The 21,572-nt window shown below is 36.2% G+C and overlaps 1 protein-coding gene across 9 annotated transcripts in view; it reads left to right on the forward strand.

The window, feature by feature from the left end:
• Positions 1 to 21,572, forward strand: part of MYCBP2 (MYC binding protein 2) — a 198,953-nt gene that overhangs the window by 165,201 nt on the left and 12,180 nt on the right. For 8 of the 9 annotated variants that reach the window (XM_080363498.1, XM_080363500.1, XM_080363503.1 and 5 more), the window contains 15 exons: positions 936 to 1,093; positions 1,513 to 1,712; positions 2,921 to 3,070; positions 5,789 to 5,949; positions 6,635 to 6,791; positions 7,808 to 8,032; positions 8,634 to 8,699; positions 11,253 to 11,492; positions 11,635 to 11,733; positions 12,553 to 12,633; positions 13,871 to 14,137; positions 16,987 to 17,270; positions 17,562 to 17,658; positions 18,876 to 18,995; positions 20,600 to 20,701. In XM_080363498.1, the coding sequence (XP_080219624.1) occupies positions 936 to 1,093; positions 1,513 to 1,712; positions 2,921 to 3,070; positions 5,789 to 5,949; positions 6,635 to 6,791; positions 7,808 to 8,032; positions 8,634 to 8,699; positions 11,253 to 11,492; positions 11,635 to 11,733; positions 12,553 to 12,633; positions 13,871 to 14,137; positions 16,987 to 17,270; positions 17,562 to 17,658; positions 18,876 to 18,995; positions 20,600 to 20,701 (2,407 nt within the window). The remainder of the gene's footprint in view (positions 1 to 935; positions 1,094 to 1,512; positions 1,713 to 2,920; positions 3,071 to 5,788; positions 5,950 to 6,634; positions 6,792 to 7,807; positions 8,033 to 8,633; positions 8,700 to 11,252; positions 11,493 to 11,634; positions 11,734 to 12,552; positions 12,634 to 13,870; positions 14,138 to 16,986; positions 17,271 to 17,561; positions 17,659 to 18,875; positions 18,996 to 20,599; positions 20,702 to 21,572) is intronic. The other variant, XM_080363499.1, reaches the window with a different exon arrangement.

The following is a 21,572-nucleotide window of genomic DNA, read 5'->3' on the forward strand; positions in this document are numbered from 1 at the left end:
GTTTCTGTCAGGTTAAGCCAGTTTCTTATCTCATTAAGTTTACTATGATAGAATTCACACAAATACAGAATTTTTTGGTTTGCCAAAAAAAAAGGCTTTTACTGTTACTTAATAATAGTCCGAAATCAACTTAGATGATTGGTATTCTCAGGTGTCAAGCAGTGATTCCTCATGTTATAACGAGGATGTAATGAAGAGAAAACTTGCCTTTAATCTGTTTTTATTTCAGTCAGTTATATTTTATACTGACTGCAAAAACAGTTTATTGGAATACTACAATCTAGAGTTGTAGTCTTTTCAGAGATAGAACTTTTCTAACAAAACTCCTTAAGAGTGCGTCCTTTGTATTGGTATATTCCTTTATTAAAACTGTGGACACCATGGTCTCCTGAGGCCTATAGGGGCAGCATAAGCTGGGAGTTCTTCTGCAGACTGTAAGAAGTCCACCGAAGGTAAGGCAGAAAACACATCAGAGGCGTAGCCGTAGCAACTGAAAATTGGCTTTAAGGCTAATGATAATAGAAACTTCTACTTCACATAAAGTTCTAAATTTCAGTTGGCTTGCATATGAAAAATTCACTCCATAGATGTTTTCACGTGCATTCTCAGGGCAGATTTGGTCTGAAACTTCAATTCAAGCATGATCTGAATGCTTGTATTCTCTCTAAAAAATACCGAAATTCTTTGAACTTACCATGTGTATCATTACATTAGTTTATAAAGCACTTGCATGCTTTTTCAGCATGTGTAATTGTAATATGTGTTCCTTCTTTTCCAGCATTTAAACAGTTATTAGGTACATAAGACAAACTTTCATACAGTGTAGTAGCATTGTCATTATGAAATGCATGTGTCTTTACTTAATATTTATGTCTAATTCAAGTATACTCTATATATTCATTAACGGGTCTATAACTTCACTGATTTCTTTGTAGTTTGGAAACCAGTCCAATAACAGATACAGATCTTGCAAAGCGTACAGTCTTTCAAAGATCATATTCAGTTGTTGCATCAGAATATGACAAGCAGCACTCGATTTTGCCGGCACGTGTAAAGGCAATCCCTAGGAGACGAGTCAACAGTGGAGATGCAGGTAAGAGCATCGTCAAAAGCAGTGAAAAAATATTCAAGGATGTGGCATTTGATTTGCAGTTCTTCATGGAAACTGCAGGCAAATATAATTTTTTATAAAGCCATGTAATGGTTTTTATTTCTATTTATTAATGAACGTCAGCTGTTAATTCACACAGGATAAGTTTAAGAAGAGTTTAGGGGTTACTATGGTTCTGAAATTTGTTGCATCTTTTGTGCTTGATTTAAAAGTCAAAGTGGTATTTTCTTAGTTAAAGCATTTTTTTTCCATGTTGCTTTTTTCAACGCATTTTTCTCACAAAAAAAAAGAACAAAAATATCAATTCTAAAATTGCTCCGTTGCTTTCTATTTTTACTGTTGCTATAAAATTGAAATGCACAAAGAATCTAATGTCTACATATTTTTATACTTTTGAATAGAAGTGGGGTCCTCTCTCCTGAGACATCCATCTCCTGAACTTTCTCGGTTAATCTCCGCCCACAGCTCTCTTTCCAAAGGAGAGAGAAATTTCCAGTGGCCAGTATTGGCTTTTGTAATCCAGCATCATGATCTGGAAGGACTTGAAATAGCAATGAAACAAGCCTTACGGAAATCTGCTTGCCGAGTCTATGCCATGGAGGTATTAATTTGCTAATGGATTAAAATAAGACATTTGTAAATTCTGTTTCAGATTTTTTTAAAGAATTTTTATATAGATTAAAAATAATTATTTTGTGATGTGCAGTAAACCTATTCTAAAAGTTCACTTGTATCATTAACTCTAAGTTATGAATACAAAAATACTGCCTGTAGGCCTTCTTCAATAACATATCTGTCATGTAGAAAATGTCTGATAAAATAATTTGTTAAGACTGTAAAAGTAATTTTATATATATATATATATAAATATAATTATAAAACTCCTGTCTTTTTCTCATTTGCTCAGCATCTTCCTGGTCTTGCCATTCCTTTTTCAAATCTTGGACTGAGTATTCTTTCTTTAGAAGTGTTTCACTGTGGTAATATCTATTAATAGATATTTCACAACTTCCTTCTGAGATGGATGAATGCTACCCACGTTGTGTAGATAGTGGATGAGTGACCAAAAGATTCATTAAAGATCAGTTGCTTCAATAAAAACTTCACATTTCATCCTCATTGAGGACGTTTTTTATTTTCAACTAAGCTTTAGTGAAGTTTCTTCTGAACTTGTGCACAACGTGGGTATTTTTCAAGCATTTGTAATGTGAGAATATAGGTGGATTTTCTCAGATAAAGTAAAAAACACACCTCTACTGTTAATTACCACATGTCAAATTTCCAAACATCAGTGTGCAGAAGGATTGAAGATTTTAGAAAAATATAAGAATGTTACATTTTTTAAAAAGCTTTTTTCCCTACACTATGTGGTTTTTTTCCTCTGGAAGTGGCTGAATTGTTTTGATTAATTCAGTCAATGCCAGAGACCAAATAAAGAAACCAACCCTCAGCCTGCAGAGTTCTGAATTAAAAAGTATCTTTGCTTTGTTAACCAATTTGAGTAATAAGTGCTACTACCTCATCCTATAATCATCTCTGAAAATACATCTGAAATTTGCTTTTTCATCCTTAAAGCTTTTTTCAAATAACTGACTTTTCTCTGTGGTGCTTGTGAATTACTTTGCTACGTCCCCTGTAATGTAGTTTCATTTTGATGAGCCGTTTTAGCTGCAGAGCAATGTGTCTTACTTGGAGACCTCTACATTAATATTTTCCTGTCCAAAAGCATCAGTGCACCTCCTTGCATAAATGGTTTTACTGCAGATTTGCTTAACCGTTTTGTAACTACTTGTGTGTATTTTATTTTAGGCTTTCAACTGGCTTCTTTGTAATGTCATTCAGACAACTTCTCTCCATGATATTCTATGGCATTTTGTGGCTTCCTTGACTCCTGCACCTGTAGAGCCTGAAGAAGAAGAGGACGAAGAAAATAAATCAAATAAAGAAAATGCAGAACAAGTAAGTGAGGTTTAGCATTCCTTTCGTAATTACAGTATTTCTGTTGATTTTTGCAGTCAATTTAGAACTATTCTTCTTATGTGTAACAAAAAAAGTAATCCTCTGTGAAACAGAATCTTAATTATAGAACATAAATTCTTAGTCTTAAATTGTAGTTAAACTCTTTTGACAGTCATAGATAAATAAATTTTTCTCTCAAAATTGCCAAATTTTGAGTGCTGATTAATTATAGTCCTTTAATGCATTATTTTTGAGTGTTCATGGGCCAAAAAAAAAGGCAAAACCAAACAAAACACAAAGCAAAACCAAAACAAACAAAAAAGCACCTTGCTTTTTTTTTTTTTGCTTTTTACCGTTTGTTTTTTATTCTTTACCCCCCCACAAAAAAAAAGGAAAAAAGAAGAGAGAAAAGAGAAAATATTTTTCAGAGGAGTTTTGTTGTTCAGTCTGCTGTGTCTGTCAGTACTTTAACAAAAGTCTATGGGTAATTCTGAAGTGAATTGTAGTAATTCTATATGTAGATATATAAAAGTAATATAAGTAATTATATATGCACAAGACACAGTTAATTTAGTGATTTAAGAGAAATCTACACTTAGTTCTGAAAATGTAGCATGTAAAATGATGTAGTCTAACATATCAGTCTTCCAAAAGGTGTCCTCATACAATCTCTCCTAGATTTAGCTCTGACTGAAAACAATTATCATGTCCACAACGAATAACTCAAGAAATCAGGTTAATTTTATCGCTTCACATCTAATCCAGCTTTGAAATGACTAGTCCTGAAATGAGTCTTCTCAGCATTGCAGCCCTGATACATTGCTACAGTTGTTTACAAAGCAACTGTAATCTTATCCTAAATTTTGTGGGATATCAACTTTACCATGTTACTGTATCAACATGCAGATTTATAATTCTACCTACTGAATTGTGCCAGATTCTTGTATGTATACATTAAAGCTGATTTCCAATAAGTCTGTGTATTTTGTTCTGAATATTGTTTCTGTGTTTGGCTCCAACAATTTTCTGCCTTGTAATAATTTCAACTGGTACATCAAAAGCACCGCATGAGTGAGGGAAATGCGTTCCCGATGGTCCTTATGTTGGTCAGCCTCCAAAATGAGAACCTTTACTATATAAAAGCATAAACAAATATTACCTTAGCTGTAGTTTGGATAATTACTAACTGAAAGATACAGGACATTACAAGGGAACGTTAAAATATGCCACTTCTGCTCTGGTGGCAATATTGCTTCTCTTTTGATATAATAAGAGGCACTTAAAAAATTGGTCACTTGTGCAGTATACAGTTTACTTCCCAAATTCCTTCTTCAGTGTTCATGTCACTTGTCACTTGGTCACTTGTGCAGGATTTTATTGCATACAAGAAACTGGCAACAGTTCTCAGCTGGTTCTTCAATATCACTCAGGTGATGTACATTCAAATCACATCTCTCTTCAGGAGTCTGATCACATGCTAAAAATACCCATGTAAATACATGTACACAATGTAGTAACTGCAGGCAGTTTGGTGCTTTTCCACAACTGGGATTCATTTCCTTATGTGAAATATTTTTACATATTCTCTTAATATACTGAGAGAAATCCCAGTGATGAATTCTGTAAAAACAGGGGATGAGGATCTAAACCCATAAGTGGTTTAATGCGTAAGATGCAGGTTCAAGGGTAATGTCATTGCTAAAACAAAACAAAATTCAAGAATTCCTAAGCTGTAGAGGAGATGAGGAGAGCAGGACGGTGTCTGTGTAGATAGAATCCTTGTGGGGAAGGAAGATATCTAGGTCTTGAACGTTTTCTGATCATATTTAGTGTAGAAATCAGTCTTATGCTTCCTACTTCATATTCTGTGTACCCTTTACCACATTACACCCTCCAGGAAAATACAGAGATATCTGATTTGATACTTTTTGTCTAAGTAAACACGTGCCTGAAGTTAATTTCAAACAATAGCATAGCATTTCTAGGCATTTAGGCAGTAAAGATTCGTGTGAAACCTACATGCAGGAATATACGTACACAATGGGTTTAAAATAAGTTTGAATCTGGCTTGAGATGTCAGTACGTTTGGGGCACGCAGCTGTGTTCTGTACTTCAAGCAGGATCGGATTTTCTTTTAAAAGGGGGAAACTGCTTGTGTCCTTCGTGGATGAGTCTTCCCCTGCCTTCTGAAATAGGAAATGGTGACCAGAACCTCCTTCTCTTTCTTCTGTTACTCTTCCCTATCGCACACCTCACAGGCCCCTGCCCTCTTTGGTCCTCTGCCACTGCCCAGTGGAACGTGGCTCCCAGTGTGCAGCTGTTCTGGTACTGACACGCCTGAACAAGAATCATGATTTTCACAGCTCTAATGAAATTAAGCAGCTGATAACAGTACCTTAATTAGCAGGCTTGTTATGGCTGGTTTTTGCTACTCAAAAAAGTTATTAACAGCTGGAATATGTTATTTTTTTTCTTGTTTGTTTCCAAATTAATGCAATGTCGCATCTTTAAATCATGGGAAATACGTGGTAGTATACAGTATACTTCCCAAATTCCTTCTTTAGTGTTCATGTATATCTTGTTTTCTGACAGGAACTGCTTTGAAGGGTTGTTGTGGTTATTCTTACAATTATCATAAATGCTCTTATTTCTATCTATTTAACCTTTTTTTATCCTCTGGAAGTCTGTTAACAACGTACAAATTGTTTTGCATCTTAGGAAAAAGACACCAGAGTATGTGAACATCCTCTGTCAGATATAGTGATTGCTGGCGAAGCAGCTCACCCGTTACCCCACACTTTTCATCGCCTTCTCCAGACAATCTCTGATCTTATGATGTCTCTCCCCAGCGGTAGTGCTTTACAGCAAATGGCCTTAAGGTAAGCACAAATTGAGAATGTTCTTAAAGGGCTGGAAATGTTGTAACATTGTAGATGAGAAGATTTTGCAATGTACACAGGAAGTGTGGAACGACTTTATGTGCCTGTGTGAAAAGGAGCATGTCTATCCTTATGCATAGGAAAGATACATGTAGGAGACACATGTATAAATATAAATATATAAATAATACTATAAAAGACATTGAAGAGAAAGATGTATTTGCTTTTAAAACCTGTGCTGCATCCACTATGAAAAAAACATATTATTGAATAATATGGTAGTATCTGTATGTGCGTGCATGGCAGTGCACATACAGATACTACCATATTATTAATACTTTTAATTAATACCTTTAATTAATATTTAATTAATACATTAATACCTTTTGCTCAAAAATCTGTCATCTGGATAGTATCCTTGAACTGTGTGACATTTTTCCTGTGTATCTGTCTCAAAGATACAAATAGAATAAAGTTTTTCTGTTCACTGTTGAAATTTTAAGAGAAGTTTGCTCCTGCCTTCCTCAAAATGGTGCATAGAAACATTTAAGATCCTGCAAAAAGTTGAAGTTAAAGGTTTATAGAAAATATTTTGAGAAACAAAAATGTAATTAGTAGTTTCACTGGTAGGTTATGTCCTTTAAACAATATTCAGAATTTCAGAGTCCATTAAATGTGTTTTCAGGTGCTGGAGCCTCAAATTCAAACAATCTGATCACCAGTTCCTGCACCAGAGCAATGTTTTTCATCATATCAACAATATTTTGTCCAAATCTGATGACGGAGATAGTGAAGAGAGTTTTAGTATCAGTATCCAGTCTGGATTTGAAGTCATGAATCAGGCGAGTATTACCCCTCTCTCTCAGAAGCGGAGATCAGTTGTGAACAGCCTGTGCTTCCTATGATGGTTCTGCTTGAATTAAAACACTCTTTACTGCAATGTCCTATTCCTTGAGTGTATCTCAATTTGGGATCTTGTTGCTGGCATTCAGGTTCTCATATTTAGCTTTAGAAGTTCAAATATTGACCCTTAGCCTGTATATCACAGTATCACAGTATGTTTGGGATTGGAAGGGACCTCAAAAGATCATCTAGTCCAATCCCCCTGCTGGAGCAGGAACGCCTAGGTGAGGTTGCACAAGAACATGTCCAGGTGGGTCTTGAATGTCTCCAGAGAAGGAGACTCCACAACCCCCCTGGGCAGCCTGTTCTAGTGCTCTGGCACTGTCACTGAGAAGAAGTTTTTTCTCAAATTTAAGTGGAACCTCTTGTGTTCCAGCTTGATCCCATTACCCCTTGTCCTATCATTGTTTGCCACTGAGAAGAGCCTGCCTCCATCCTCATGGCACTCACCCTTTATATATTTATAAACATTAATAAGGTCACCCCTCAGTCTCCTCTTCTCCAAACTAAAGAGACCCAGCTCCCTCACTCAAACCTGAATTTTGAATCAGTGTTTCTAAGTGCTTGTTTGCAAGTACATTGTTTGGGAATCTCTTACAGCTCATTCAGTTAATTAATTGGGTTAATTGAGTGGGTCCTTCCAGTTCTTGGTTATATCTGTTTTTTTTTCTTCTGTTATTCTGAGCACCACAAGTTAATACTCCTGCTGAATACCTTGAAGTGTTTTCATCCATTTATTAATACATTTAGGCATTTACCAATATATTCAGCTGTTAACTATTAACATTTTCTTTGGTTTAAAGGGATGAATAATTTGAAAACAAATTAATTACAAATTCCTTCAGAGTGCATATTCCTCAGAACAGAAATATCTGTATGGTTTTTAAAATTGTCAATAATGTCTATATTTGGGCTTATTTTCAGATATTTTAAACATTTTCATTTCTTTTCACAGGAACTGTGTATAGTGGTGTGTCTAAAAGACCTAACCAGCATTGTTGACATTAAAACATCAAGCCGACCTGCCATGATTGGCAGTTTAACAGATGGGTCTACAGAAACGTTCTGGGAGTCAGGAGACGAAGATAAAAACAAAACAAAAAATATCACGATTAACTGTGTAAAAGGAATCAATGCACGTTATGTGTGTGTTCATGTAGACAATTCCAGAGATCTTGGGGTAAGAGGAAAATGTAATAAAAAGTCTCTCATTGAAGGTGCATAGTCAAAGTTGTATATTTTTATCAGTCAAGAACCACCGTTTTCTTTGTCCTGTTCAGTTTGAATTCTAATTCAGAAGCTCACATTTCAAAGTGAAGTTTCCAGTTCCTGTGGTTTTAAAAGCAGTACGTGATATTATGAGGCCAATAAAACTAAACTTGCAGTTCACATGAACTCAAGACTGGGAAACTTAATTCTCAGTGGCATGTTCAATTTCAGATGCATTTTCAAGCATTTAATTATTTCATAAGTTACTTTTCCTCCTCACAGTTTCTGTAGAAGCGTTCAAATTAGTTTTCATAAAATCCAGACTATTTCCTAGACTTGCTCCATTTGTGTTTATTGATCTCTACAGTAATGTTACAAATATATTTCAGCTACAACTTCTAATACGAGGAGCAAGTTATGTATTTTGGGAGCTGCACTTTGGAGTTCTCTTTATAAATTTTCATTCATAATGAAACAAATTGTCTCTTTTATGTGTGCATTCTCTTAATACAAAAGAAGTAGTCAGAATGGTCCTCAGTTCAAGTGTTTTGTTCTTCTTTTGTCTATTGCAGAACAAAGTGACTTCAATGACCTTCCTAACTGGCAAGGTAGTGGAAGATCTCTGCAGAATAAAGCAGGTAAACATTTTAGCAGTTGACACTGAAAAATTGCCATCATTTTTTGGCTGCATATAGCAGAGATTTTCTAAGCAAATAGTTTCCATTTCTTATGGCAGATAAATTATTTTGCAAATGACAGGCTTTATAATATTCTTGGAAGTACTGTATTATTAATGGCAGAATTCAGTCATATATATACTGAGTATTGATCAAGCTTTTACTCTTTTACTAAAACAGAACAGGGTAATATAAAGAGTTCCTTAGATTTATTTTTTTTTTCTTCTTAATTACTGCAGCTGAAAGGATAAGTGATCATGCTAAAAGTTTCCAAAAAAGACTGTTTAGGTTGTCTCTTATAAGGTCCAACAAGCTCTTTGATTACTTTTACGCTGGAATGTACCTGAAATTAAGTAGTATTGCACATTGTTAGATATTCCACTGCCTGGCTTCTTAGTGTTGTACTGTCATTACCTTTTATCGGCTTCACGGAATCATTTTTCATTAGAGAAATGCTACTTAAGACTTGGCAGAAGTAGAACGCTGTGAGAAAGGAGGAAATGAATCATTTACCCTCAACATAAGTTGTTCTAGTTCTGTGATCTAATACTCACGTCTATAGCACAGATTTTACCCTGCCATTTTAGTTCTCAGCTTCAGGTGGCTGAGGATTTCCATCCGGAGACTCAAGTTCGGAACGGTTTCAGTCTTTGTAGTTCTGTTGCAAAGCCAGATCACAGAATGTTAGGGATTGAAAGGGCTCAATGCACATTTTGTACACAGGGAACAATGTTTTGTATTGCAACGCTGATGTGACCCATCAAAGTTATTTAAGATTTCAAGCAGGCAGTTACCATTTTGGGCTCCAGACTTTATGATTCCGATTATTGACAGTCAGTGGTAAAATTCTTCAAGCAGCAGCATTGTCTTATTACAGAGGTTCGCTTTGCTCTACCTCTTATCCTCAGAGAGCATTTAAAGCAAAGATACAGCTCCAAAAAATGTTACAAATGTGAAGAAACAATGCTAGTACAGTGAGCTCATACTAAACAGTGAAGTGTGAGTGTGTGTATATACATAGACAGATAAAAGTGTGTGTGTATTTCTCTGTGAATCTATACATGCAGACACAAAATATAGATGGCACACATCCCGCCCTGCTTGAAGAATTCTTTTTTTTGTGAGAAGACTGACTTGCTATTCCTGGCTACCCAGCTAAATAAAAGGTGGCCACAGCAGAGCTCAGGCATTGGAGCTTTGATCATTAACACAGCTCGTGGGCTTGGTCCCTGGCCTTGGCTCTGTCTGCACAAACACGGTGCCCAGGCACTTCTCCAGGGATGTTTCTCTCCCAGGAGACAGCTGGGACTTGGTTCAGCTTTGCTGCTTCTTGGCTGAACAGTCCTCTGACACTTCTCCAGCAGGATTTTTATCTTGAAACACACCCACATACTGTACCCCAACTCCTGCTTACCCTGTCTCATGGTATTAAAAAAAGAAGTCTGTCTGCTGCATCGCAGTTCAGTGCAGACACTGAGAATTAACATAGAAATGGGAAAGAAGAATGATTAGCTCGATTTTAAGTGAGCCTGCAGATATGAGAGAGAATCATATAATATCCTGGGTTGGAAGGGAACCACAAGGATCATCGAGTCCAACTCCTGTCCTGGCATATGACAACCCCACAGTTCACACCATGTGTCTGAGGGTGTTGTCCAGTCTCTTCTTGAACACTGTCAGGCTTTGGGCTGTGACACCTCCCTGGGGAGCCTGTTCCAGTGCTCCAGCACCCTCTAGGGTAAGAACCTTTTCCTAATGTCCAACCTGAACCTCCTCTGGCACATCTTCCTGACATTCCCTCGGGTTCTGTCATTGCAAGGGCTCATTTCGTTCAGGTCCAAGTGTCACTTTGGCCCACTCAGGTTGCTCTGAGCGATGATGTCAGGCACTGTGCACCCTCTTGGGTTTTGGCTTCCACTAGTGACATCGCAGTTTAAATCATAACATAGTTTACATTCCTTTAAAAAAAAAAAATATATTCTAAAATAAACTTACTTGTTACAGTTCATCTGTCTTTTTCACAATGAAGTCCTTCATCTTGTGATAATGATATCAGATGTTGACTTCCACAGTTAAAATTTCTTCGGCAAGGGTTTATGTGAATAGGGATGAATAAGTTTACTACTGATAATTCTGTATTATATTTTTAGTTAAATTATGGTGGTGCCTTTTTTTTTTGTTTTAATTAAAATAGTGAGTAAATATTAGTCCAAGGTGTTTTTTGAATATGTGAACCATTGCTTGGACAAAAGGGATCGATAGGCCACTATTTCTAATAGGCTTTAAAGACAAATAATAAATGGCTTTATGTAATTTTTTTGTTTGAGACTTTTTAAATCTGAATTCATGAGGTGGAATATTTTTATAATTAAACATGATAGTCTTACTGCTCAGGATGGAAAATATCATAGCGCTGTATTGGTTCTAGTGATGTATGATTGAGTTTTTTTTAGAGGAGGGTGACCTTTTGTTTGATGTAATGTCAGTTCCCATTGTTATATTTCTGTTTAATAGGTAGACTTGGATTCAAGACATATTGGCTGGGTGACAAGTGAACTTCCTGGAGGTGATAATCACATCATCAAAATTGAATTGAAGGGTCCAGAGAACACGTTAAGAGTTCGACAAGTGAAAATTCTTGGATGGAAAGATGGTGAAAGCATTAAGATAGCAGGGCAGATTTCTGCAAGTGTAGCTCAGCAAAGAAACTGTGAATCTGAGACGCTGCGAGTATTCCGACTAATTACATCCCAGGTGGGATTTTAATGATGTGTTATATGGTGAAAGTTACTATGAATCGTAGACTTTCAGTGCTTTATGTTTTAATGTAAAATGTCACATCTGCGCAAGCTTGGCTTTAAGATAGATAAGCAAATTGTCACTGTCTTTCCTCCAGGTATTTGGAAAACTCATCTCCGGAGATGCTGAGCCAACCCCAGAACAAGAAGAAAAAGCACTGTTGTCTTCCCCAGAAGGAGAAGAAAAAGTACACAATGTATTTATTTGTATTCTATCAATAATACTTTGCTGAAAATATGATCTAGGATGATTTTCAGTGTTTTTCGTCTGTCTTACACTAACTAATTTTCAGATCACAACAGAAGTAATGTGTCACAATTGCTTTTTTTAAAAAAATTATTGATGATTTTTTTTTTATTAGTAAATTATAATTGGAGTATATGCATTTAATGGAGGCATTGTAGCAATGGCGATGCAGATCATGCCTAGAGTATAAGGAGTGTTCCTGAAAAGTTCATGGAATCTGGACTGTCATGTTTAATAGCCAAAATTGGACTGTCCTGAGTAGAAGTAATTTCATTTTTCAGATGATCTATGGATTTGCTTTACCCAATACCTTGAATCCATAACTGAATTATTCATTTTGTAAAAGTGTATTTCCCTCACACCTGCTGTGTGGTAACTTAATTGCGTGTTCCCTGTTTCTTTTGTTGTGAAATATATAAACTGAAAAGTACATTCTGTGCACTGCTTTTCAAAGACTTAATCAGTGATTCTATTAAGCTATGTGAAGAGGCTGAATCTCAGATTATTATACTTCACTTGTTTTGCTTATTGATTATTTTATTTTCGTTCATGCTCAAATTTCCTCTTATTAAGAAAAAGAAACTAAATACATCTAAGAGGTATTTATTAACCATTGTTCATTTGATCTTGCCTATTTATATTATTTCTCTGTAACAAAAAGCTACAAACTTTTAGAACAAAATTTGTTGATACTTCTTGTTAGTTGCTACTGTAATTGGGAAATGTTGTTTAAACTCTTGATCTAATACTCAATATTCTTTTTATGAAGGCAACATCAGATGCAGACCTGAAGGAGCACATGGTAGGGATCATATTCAGCCGGAGCAAGCTGACAAATTTGCAGAAGCAGGTTAGTTCGTTCTGAAATGCTTTGAGGATTAAATGTTTGTTGTAATAAATATGCTTATTTTCAGTGAATATAGTACCTTTTACTGGACACTTTCAGTCCCTCTGTTGTTCTTTATAATCAAATTTTAGTTTACATTTTAAATTGTGTGTATTTAATAAGAAAAATCTGCTGAAATTGGCACCAAAAGAATCCATTTTAATATGATAAAAGAACCTTAAACTATTAGCCTCGATTTAAAAAGAAAAGTTTTAGAACTGAGTTGTAAATGATACTTAATCAAGTTTGCTGCTAATAATAACATAATAGGACAACTTCTCAAATTTCCAGGAGCGGTTCACTGACGTGGTTTACATTTTTAGTTTTGCACATTTTCTCCCAATTTGTGTCATCAAAAAGATGGTTAAATTGAATACTAAAAAGGTAATAAGTGCATAAAATTTTAAATTATTCTCTCCTGCAGTCAATGAAAGTTTGAGCTTGTGGTTTTCTTAATTATCTTTGTTTTTCTTAATATAAAACAGTAGTTAGAATATGATTTTTCTTTTGAATACTTTTAAAAATATCCCAACAGAAGCATCTTCTATATTATATTATCTTTGAGCACAAATATTGCTGTAAAGATTTTTGTAGTAATCGAAGAGATACTAGATTCATTTTGAAGCTTGTTAGATTGTTAAGTTATATAGAATCTACTTTTTGTCACCCATCTTAACAAACTTTAAACTTCTTACATGTGCTTTTTAACAGGCTACTGGTAAAATGAAAACAAGGTTTCTAAATTTTTTTAAGCTTCATGAGTAGTAAACTAAACAAGAAAATAAGTCTTTTAATAAGTCCTAAGTCCTTTTCTTTTGTGGGTGTTGAGTAAATATATTTATTTGGAGTTTTTTCTGTGGTTTTTTTTGTGTTTTTTTCTTAACCTGATTTCTATGTGAAAAACAAATTAAAAGGCAGGAACTACAATAAAAAAGACTTAGTCCAGTGAAATTTTCCAGAATGAAGATGAGCAAATTCAGTATTAAATTTACATCTTAATACTAAAGAATTTTATCTAATCTTTGCTCTGAATTTAAATCTTAATTTTATTCTTCCATATTAATTCATGTTGAAAAGTAATTTAGGCACGGGCCAAATGTCACCAGGCTTTCCGTGTTAAGACATGGTTGTGAAGGCACATAAAACACGATTTTTTTTTCCTTTTCTAAACATTTGTAAGCGTTGCTGTGTGCTTGGACAGGTGTGCGCTCACATAGTGCAGGCCATACGCATGGAAGCGACGCGGGTGCGCGAGGAGTGGGAACACGCCATCTCCAGCAAGGAGAACGCCAACTCCCAGCCCAGCGACGAAGACGCGGCGTCCGACGCTTATTGCTTCGAGCTGCTCTCCATGGTTCTGGCGCTCAGCGGCTCCAACGTTGGGCGGCAGTACCTGGCTCAGCAGCTCACCCTGCTCCAGGATCTCTTCTCGTTACTACACACGGCTTCTCCCAGGGTGCAGAGACAGGTGAGTGCTAACGCTTCCTTCTCTACCTTGGTGATCCTAGAAGAAAAGTCCTTAAAATCCTATAATGCGTGACAGTATAATGCGTATTAGAACTTTTTTTTTTGTGAAATGTAATTTTATGTTTTCGCCTCAAAAATATTTTCCCAGTCATAGTCGGATCATCCCTATATTCCAAGTAGGGAAGAGCTGTAAATAAAGCAACCCATTTTCTTATTGCAATCATGAGGAGATGGCAAATAGAAATTCATGAGCCATTTAAAAGCAAATTACAGAGTCTCTTTTTGCAATTTAAATGTCAGCTTTGGGGCTTTTTCCCTATTTTTGAATGGAGTTAAAATGATAAAGTTTTAATTGTTTGATATATCAATACGTATATACTGCAGCACCACCACACTTTGATTGTATAAAACTATTTGCACGAAGTACAGTGTTGAAGTCAGTGACAGCTGAAGTTATGAAATTAAAATACACTTTTGAGTAAGTTTTTAATGCTTTGTTTCTAACAGGTACAACTGAGGTGTAGAAACCCAAAATTACTTAATTAACACCTATGTCATCATGAACCTAAATCAGCAAACACTTCTGAAATGCCTTTGAGTGTTATTACTCTTCGCCTTTCTTGTCTTTATTCTGAAGGATTTTGAGTGGGGCAGGATAAGTTGCTTTCTCCAGCCATACACCAGAGGGTCACACAGTTTGCTTGACGGGGATTGTTGCTCAAATGAAGGAGGATGGACAAGAGAAATTAGTCATTTTGTGGGTCCTAATGGGGGTCTTGATGTAAGCACACAGCCTTCATTTTGGAGGGATATCACAAAGGATTCTTCAGTGAGTCTGAAGTTGACGGTATCCAGCGGATCTTACTTCTTCACAGTAGTTCATGTTTTCAACAGATTCATCCACATCCTCTTACGTATGTTCAGTTTGTCAGGTATTTCCGCAATGACTAAGAATTCTCTTTTTTAAGATGAAAGTTCAGATTCTGAAGTTGGCACTGCCTTGCGACTAGCAAGACTTAAATTTAGACTGGCGATATGTATTAGATTCCAAAAAAGAGACTTCTTAAAGTTCACATATTGCATTCGTCTACTTTCTTTAGAACAAACAGCATCGTCCAGAATTCTTACATATAACTGCAAGAATCGGTAGTGCTCTTTTTAAATATCAGAGCTGTTAATTCCCATTTCTCAAATGCATGAATTTTAAAAGATGGTTTATTCGTTTATTGCAAATGGAATTCTGTATAAAATGCAGTTAAGTTTCCAGGTGTGGAAGGAAGCTAGTGAGGTGAATGCTTATTTTTTAGTAGGATCTCATGCCACATCATTGTGGGGAAAGGGTGTGAGAGAGCTACAACATTACCCCTGTTTATATGTGCTGCATATGCTCCAAATGTTGGCAAATATTTGCATGATTTGAGGAGGCCATGGTTCATTCTTGCCTTTTTAATACTGTGTTTGACTTCGAAGCACAGTGACAGCTGGAATTATGGGATAAGTAATGACCGCCTTGCTAAAACATCGTAACAGCTGAAGCAGAAGCTTCAGTGGTTGAGATTAGACCTTGAGTGAGCAGAGCATGGTTGAAATGTCTGTCAGATGGATGTGACCTAAAAATCTAGTGTTGTTTGGGTATTTCATATTATGCATATATAATGCCCATATGGCCTGTATACGTAAGATGAGAGATTTATAATTAGCAGTGTCTGTTATTGATCTGGCACAATTCCTCAGCATCTTTGTCTTAAACTCAGGCTATGAGTGTAGTAGTGGGGAACTAGACAACTCCTTTCTACTCTTGGTAGCCTCAGGTAGAGCTTTAATATCTGTTCCTGAACATGGATGTTGTCTGAGTGTGTATTTATATGCTCCAATATAACAAATACATATAAAATATTTGCTTTAGTACAGTAAGTGCACTAGGTTGTTGCTAGCTGGGATGCTTTCTCCAGGTGCTTTTAGTTCTTTTAGATGCTTTTAGATGCTTTTTAGTTCCTGTTTCAGAAGTTTTGGCTCCTGTTCTCTACGTTTTCCAATTTTCTGAACTGTTACCATGTCACATCTCAGTGTGTCTGGAGGCAGATACTGCCGTGCTTAGTAATTCTGTTGTATTTCAGACATACAAAAGACTGGATTTTTTTTCTTCAAATGTAAACAGTTTTCAAGACAACATTGAAGGCCTGAGAAATCAGAAATGAAAAGTTAACTTCTTAAACTTTTATACATCCTGATTTGGACCAAATTTTGCATTCCGTAGCCAATTTCAGTCCCAGTTCTAGCAGGTTGGAACATACCATTTCAAGACAGCTCCTGTTAGATCAAGAGCAGTTGGCACAGATGTCCTTTTCAAAATATTCGAGTTAGGATATCACAAGAAAAACTAAAGGAGGGGAGAATAGTATCATGATTCTCAGTAGCTGAGGCAAGTGTTTGTTTTCAGAAGTCCAAAGTGTCTCTAATGGTTCTACCATGGAGTTTCTGACATATAAATTTTATGCAAAGTGGGTAATGTGTCTGCAACCTGCGAGCAAATTAGAGTTGTACAACCATCTGTATCACTGTTACGATAAGTCCAGTATCAACATATTTTTATTATTCTATGAAGACTAAGTAATGTTTGAGTGAGGTTGGTTCTGGGCTCTGCAGTCTTGTCTCACTGGGTATATTAATAAACACTTCAAAGCAAGATCAAAACCTTACAGAATTTCTTACAGGTGTGATTTAAGTAGAAAAAGTAGATTCAGTCCTTCTTACTGAAATAACCTGTGCAGAAGAAGAAAGACTTTATTTGATTTTTCTTGAAAACTCCATCTGTCTTGGTAAGAATTGTGATCTGATTTTTTTCTCCAGGTAACGTCATTACTAAGACGTGTTTTGCCTGAGGTAACCCCGAGTCGCCTGGCTAGTATTATAGGAGTGAAGTCTCTTCCACCAGCAGATATAAGTGATATCATTCACTCCACAGAAAAAGGAGATTGGAATAAACTAGGTATCTTAGATATGTTTCTGGGCTGCATTGCCAAAGCTCTCACTGTACAGCTGAAAGCCAAAGGAACTACTATAACAGGGACAGCTGGTACTACCGCAGGCAAAGGAGTTACTACAGTCACACTTCCAATGATCTTCAATTCCAGGTTCGTCTAAAAATATGTATATAATCTCAAGCTAAAGGCACAAAATAATTACATTATTTGAAGTTGGTATGTTGTCTTTTATAAACTTTGGTTTGGAAATGGGAAAAATTGTATAACACTTTGACAGTATGAGTCATGTCACGAGTTTAATTTTAAAACCATGATAATAATTAAAAAAAAACCGCAACCTACTGTATGCTGAATTTTTGCACTATTTCTTCATGGTGGATTTTGACAAATAGTAACTAATTACTTAGGTTAATTTCATGTATTACCATATGTCTTTTGCAGCTACATTCGGCGAGGTGAAAGCCACTGGTGGATGAAGGGTTCAACACCTACACAGATTTCAGAGATCATTATTAAACTCATTAAAGATATGGCAGCAGTAAGTTTCTATTCTTTAAATGTGTGAAGGATATTCAAATATTTCTGTTAATGAAGAGTAGATTTTTCCATTACTTTGTATTAGAGTTGTTATTGGGTTGAGCTGTTAAATGTGAGTTGGTCTCAAGAAGAAAAAGCTGTAGTCTTCTGGGTAGAGTCTTGGCCTAGAAGAGGTAAGAACAGAGTTCTGATCCTGCTAAACAGAAATCCAGTATTGAATTAACCTTTTAAATAAGCCACTTGTACAAGAAGTTTGAGTAGTAAACAATAATTGTGTGTCATTTTCTACATTATTAACTTGCCTAATTTTTTTAAGTCTTGAGCACTCAGTACTCCAACTGAAAAGTAAAAAGTGTCTGTGGAGTAAGGTAATAGTGTTGTTTTCACATAGCTGTATGTAGATTTTACATATGGAGTTTCTAGTTAAGACCGTGTTAAGATTGATGTTTTTCAGTCTTGCTGAAATCTACATTTGTAGATGTTTATTACTTTAACTATCTGGGCTGAAATTTTCCATAGTTGTATCTGCTTCAGGCAAAGTTTTTTGATTAAGAAGTGATTAATTATTTTCCCAGAAACAATACTTGCAAAAAAAAATAGGTTTTGTATATGCGCAGGGGAAAGGAGTTTAGCTGGGAGGTTGTTTTTGTTTACCTTAATTCTGTACCTGTTTCGGTGTGATGTTCTAAATGACCCAGATTTTCCTCTGTGATTGCCCTTTGAAAGCTGTTTCTGTATGTTCAGCTTTGGAGTCCTGTTTTCTAAACGGTTCCATGTGCTTAGATTAAGGAGAACCCTTCACCAAGTTGCTGAAGCTGGATGGGAATTCTCTGCAATTGCTACTGTTGAATTTTACTACGAGAGTTCAGAATCTCACAACCCATCTTTAGTTAAGAGTTACAATTAAAGTGTTTCTCGTCCCTCAGCAATGCTGGTCTATGCCCTTTCATTCTTCAAATCATATGCCCTCTACCTATTCCAAGCTAGTTATTCTGATAGTTGCTCAGAGACCACCTCAGTCAGTCACCCGGGTATTTAAGGGCTGATAGTTACCAGATCTGTCTGATTTGAAAACACTTGATTTGTCAAAGTCATCGCAACTTCTTCTTTCCCTTTTCTAACTTGAGATCCTAACCTGATGCTGCATGTAGTAGCTCTAATTACAATTTTTGTTGTTCTTAATAAAAGCTGTAATAAATTAAGTTTCCTCTTTAACAGGGTCATCTGTCGGAAGCTTGGTCCCGTGTGACAAAGAATGCTATTGCTGAAACCATCATTGCCCTGACTAAAATGGAGGAAGAATACCGATCGCCAGTGAGGTGCATTGCAACAACCAGAGTAAGAACTTTACTAAACTTAGCATCAGTTCATTGTAACCATGTAGTAGGAGCACATCCAAGAGCCTTCCTGTATTTTAGAAAAAACTTCTTTTTACAGGTTGTTTCAGGAAACAATGCATACAGTATACAGTTTATATTCTCCAAATCTAGCTGTGTGTGCATAGTGGACAGGTATCCTAACTAAAGCAATGACTGTTCATGCGAATAAATTGAGTTTTCTTCTTTGTGGCAGAAATACACCAGTAAAAACTGAATTTTGATTCAGTATGTGCCTTGGGTACATCCCAAGTAATGAAGAATAAGTGTTATGCTTATGCATTTGGGCTTTTATCCTCGAGGTAATTCTGTTTGTGATACTGGCATTTTACTAAATTTGAGATCATCTGCGTGGAAGATGGCACAATAGGTATCTTAGATATGTTTTTCAATTCCCTGTGCGATTATTTTAAGTGAGTTGACTTGTAGGTCATCAGCTGCCACATCTCAAGACTATCAGGAAAATACTCAATAACAAACATTCTCTGTGACATTAAACTAACCCTCACCTGTGTTTTAGTCTCAATATGGAAAATCATTTGCTGAGTCCATAATTATTTACCCAGGATGGGGTTTTTTTTATCTTTTTCTTTGCCTCTTCCTTGACTCTCTTATAGAAACTTGGGCTAACTTAACATGAATAGATCTCTTGAAATACCATGTAAAGCATCCTTGTAAATTACGACATTCCTTCTGTCTTAGGAAGTACAGATTTTGGCTTCTCAAGCATTACAACTACATGTGAAAGAAAAGGTTTTACAAGGATTTGACACTCATGTTGTTTTCCATCCTAAAAGGCTGTGCCAGTTGTCATTTCATCCCCCTTACTCACATATTCTCTGCTCCTTGGAAGACACTGTCTCAGAGCACCACCAGCTCCTGCTGTCACTGTGTTAGTAGTCCAATAGAATTTTGTTCAAATCAAACTTTTGATCAAAAACTATTGCAAAATGCAGTTGCCAAGTGCATTTCAGCTTGGGTTGCAGGCCAACAAATTATCTTCATGTATCTTATCTCTTTGGGATTTCACTGTAGTCAATAGAGAGGAAGAGAGAAAAGCTTCCTCTGAAGAACAGTCAGCTCAGAACCCTTTTCTGGGTAATCTCAAATGCCCCATGCAGTGAGGAGAGAACACAGGGAAACCAATCTCATTGAGCTAAAGCTTTGTTGGTTTGGGTCTTTTTTGTGTGTTCTTTAATTTCTTCTTCTCCTACAAATCCTGTAGTGTTTGGTAGTGATATGCAAGTCTGTATTTGCCATATTTCTCTGTAATATACTCTGGTTGATCTTTTTTCACTGTTTCTCTCTTGTATGCTGAGTACTGTATTTATGACCCTAAAGTGACATACCTGAAAGAAAGAAGGTAGTTCCCAAAAGTTCAATGTTTTATTGTGTGCTTGATTTCTTTTTGGCAAAGAAAAAACTTGTGTTGTATGGGCAGGCTTCAGCTAACAATGATGCAGTTTGCAGATAACAGTGACATTCTTGCCTGCCAATGTGTATAATTTTAGTATTTAGGATTTTTTTTTTTCCTAAAATATTTAATTCTACCTTGTCTTTCAACAGCTATGGCTGGCCTTAGCATCCCTCTGTGTGCTTGATCAGGATCACGTCGATAGACTGTCCTCAGGAAGATGGATGGGAAAGGATGGACAACAAAAACAGATGGTGAGAAGGAAAAATCTGTTTTTGTACTTATTTTGATATGTTAAGTAGTCAAAGAATGTATAGTAATGATAGGGAAAGGCAGACTTAGCCTAACCTTATTCATACTTTTCTGTTGCCCCCAATGGAGATTGTGTACACATGGTTGAAATGTTTGTGTTCTAGACAAGCACTACTCAGAAAACAAAAATTCCATCTTAAAGCAATAAGGTGGCAATTCTGATGGCATTCAGGATGGAGCAAGGCCTTCCTAGCACCTGTAAGATGAATTTTTGAGAGTCCATTGGCTCAGTTAATATCACACTCTCTTTCAGAGCTGTTTTGTTTCTATCTGGATCCATGTCTCACAGTAAAGTCAGTTCTTTCATGTTCCTCAAAAATAACTTCTCCATAATATAGCTTCCTCTTCCCCATCTCAGTAGAGAGAGATTACCCAAGGAGAAAGAAACTATTTCTAACTGAATTTAGTGTAGCTACAATTTACCCAGAGGATTTACAGATTTAATATAGAATATGATGAATTAATTGAGTTTGCATCTCTATTTTTCTGTTTCACAAAAAGCTTATGTTTTTTTTAAATACAAATCTGGAAAGAGCAAAATAATGAAGCTGTTGTCTTTATAACTTGGTTGGGTGAGTCCCTGTGGGAGACAAGGGAATATTGTATGGATGCTTTGTGCAAAGGAGCCTCCAAAGCAGTTTAGTGTAGGCAGAAAGAGAATGCAGGAGAGAAAGGATTTCAGCAGCAGCAAGGACTAAAACTCTGCTGAGAGGAGGAAGCAGACACAAAGGTCTCTGAGGTGATTAAAAAAGACAAGGGGCTTCTGCAGAGCTTTGGAAATGTCAGGAGAGTAGCCAAGAAATCATTGAGCAG

Source organism: Nesoenas mayeri, assembly GCF_963082525.1.
Source record: "Nesoenas mayeri genome assembly, chromosome: 1".
Lineage (NCBI taxonomy): Eukaryota > Metazoa > Chordata > Aves > Columbiformes > Columbidae > Nesoenas > Nesoenas mayeri.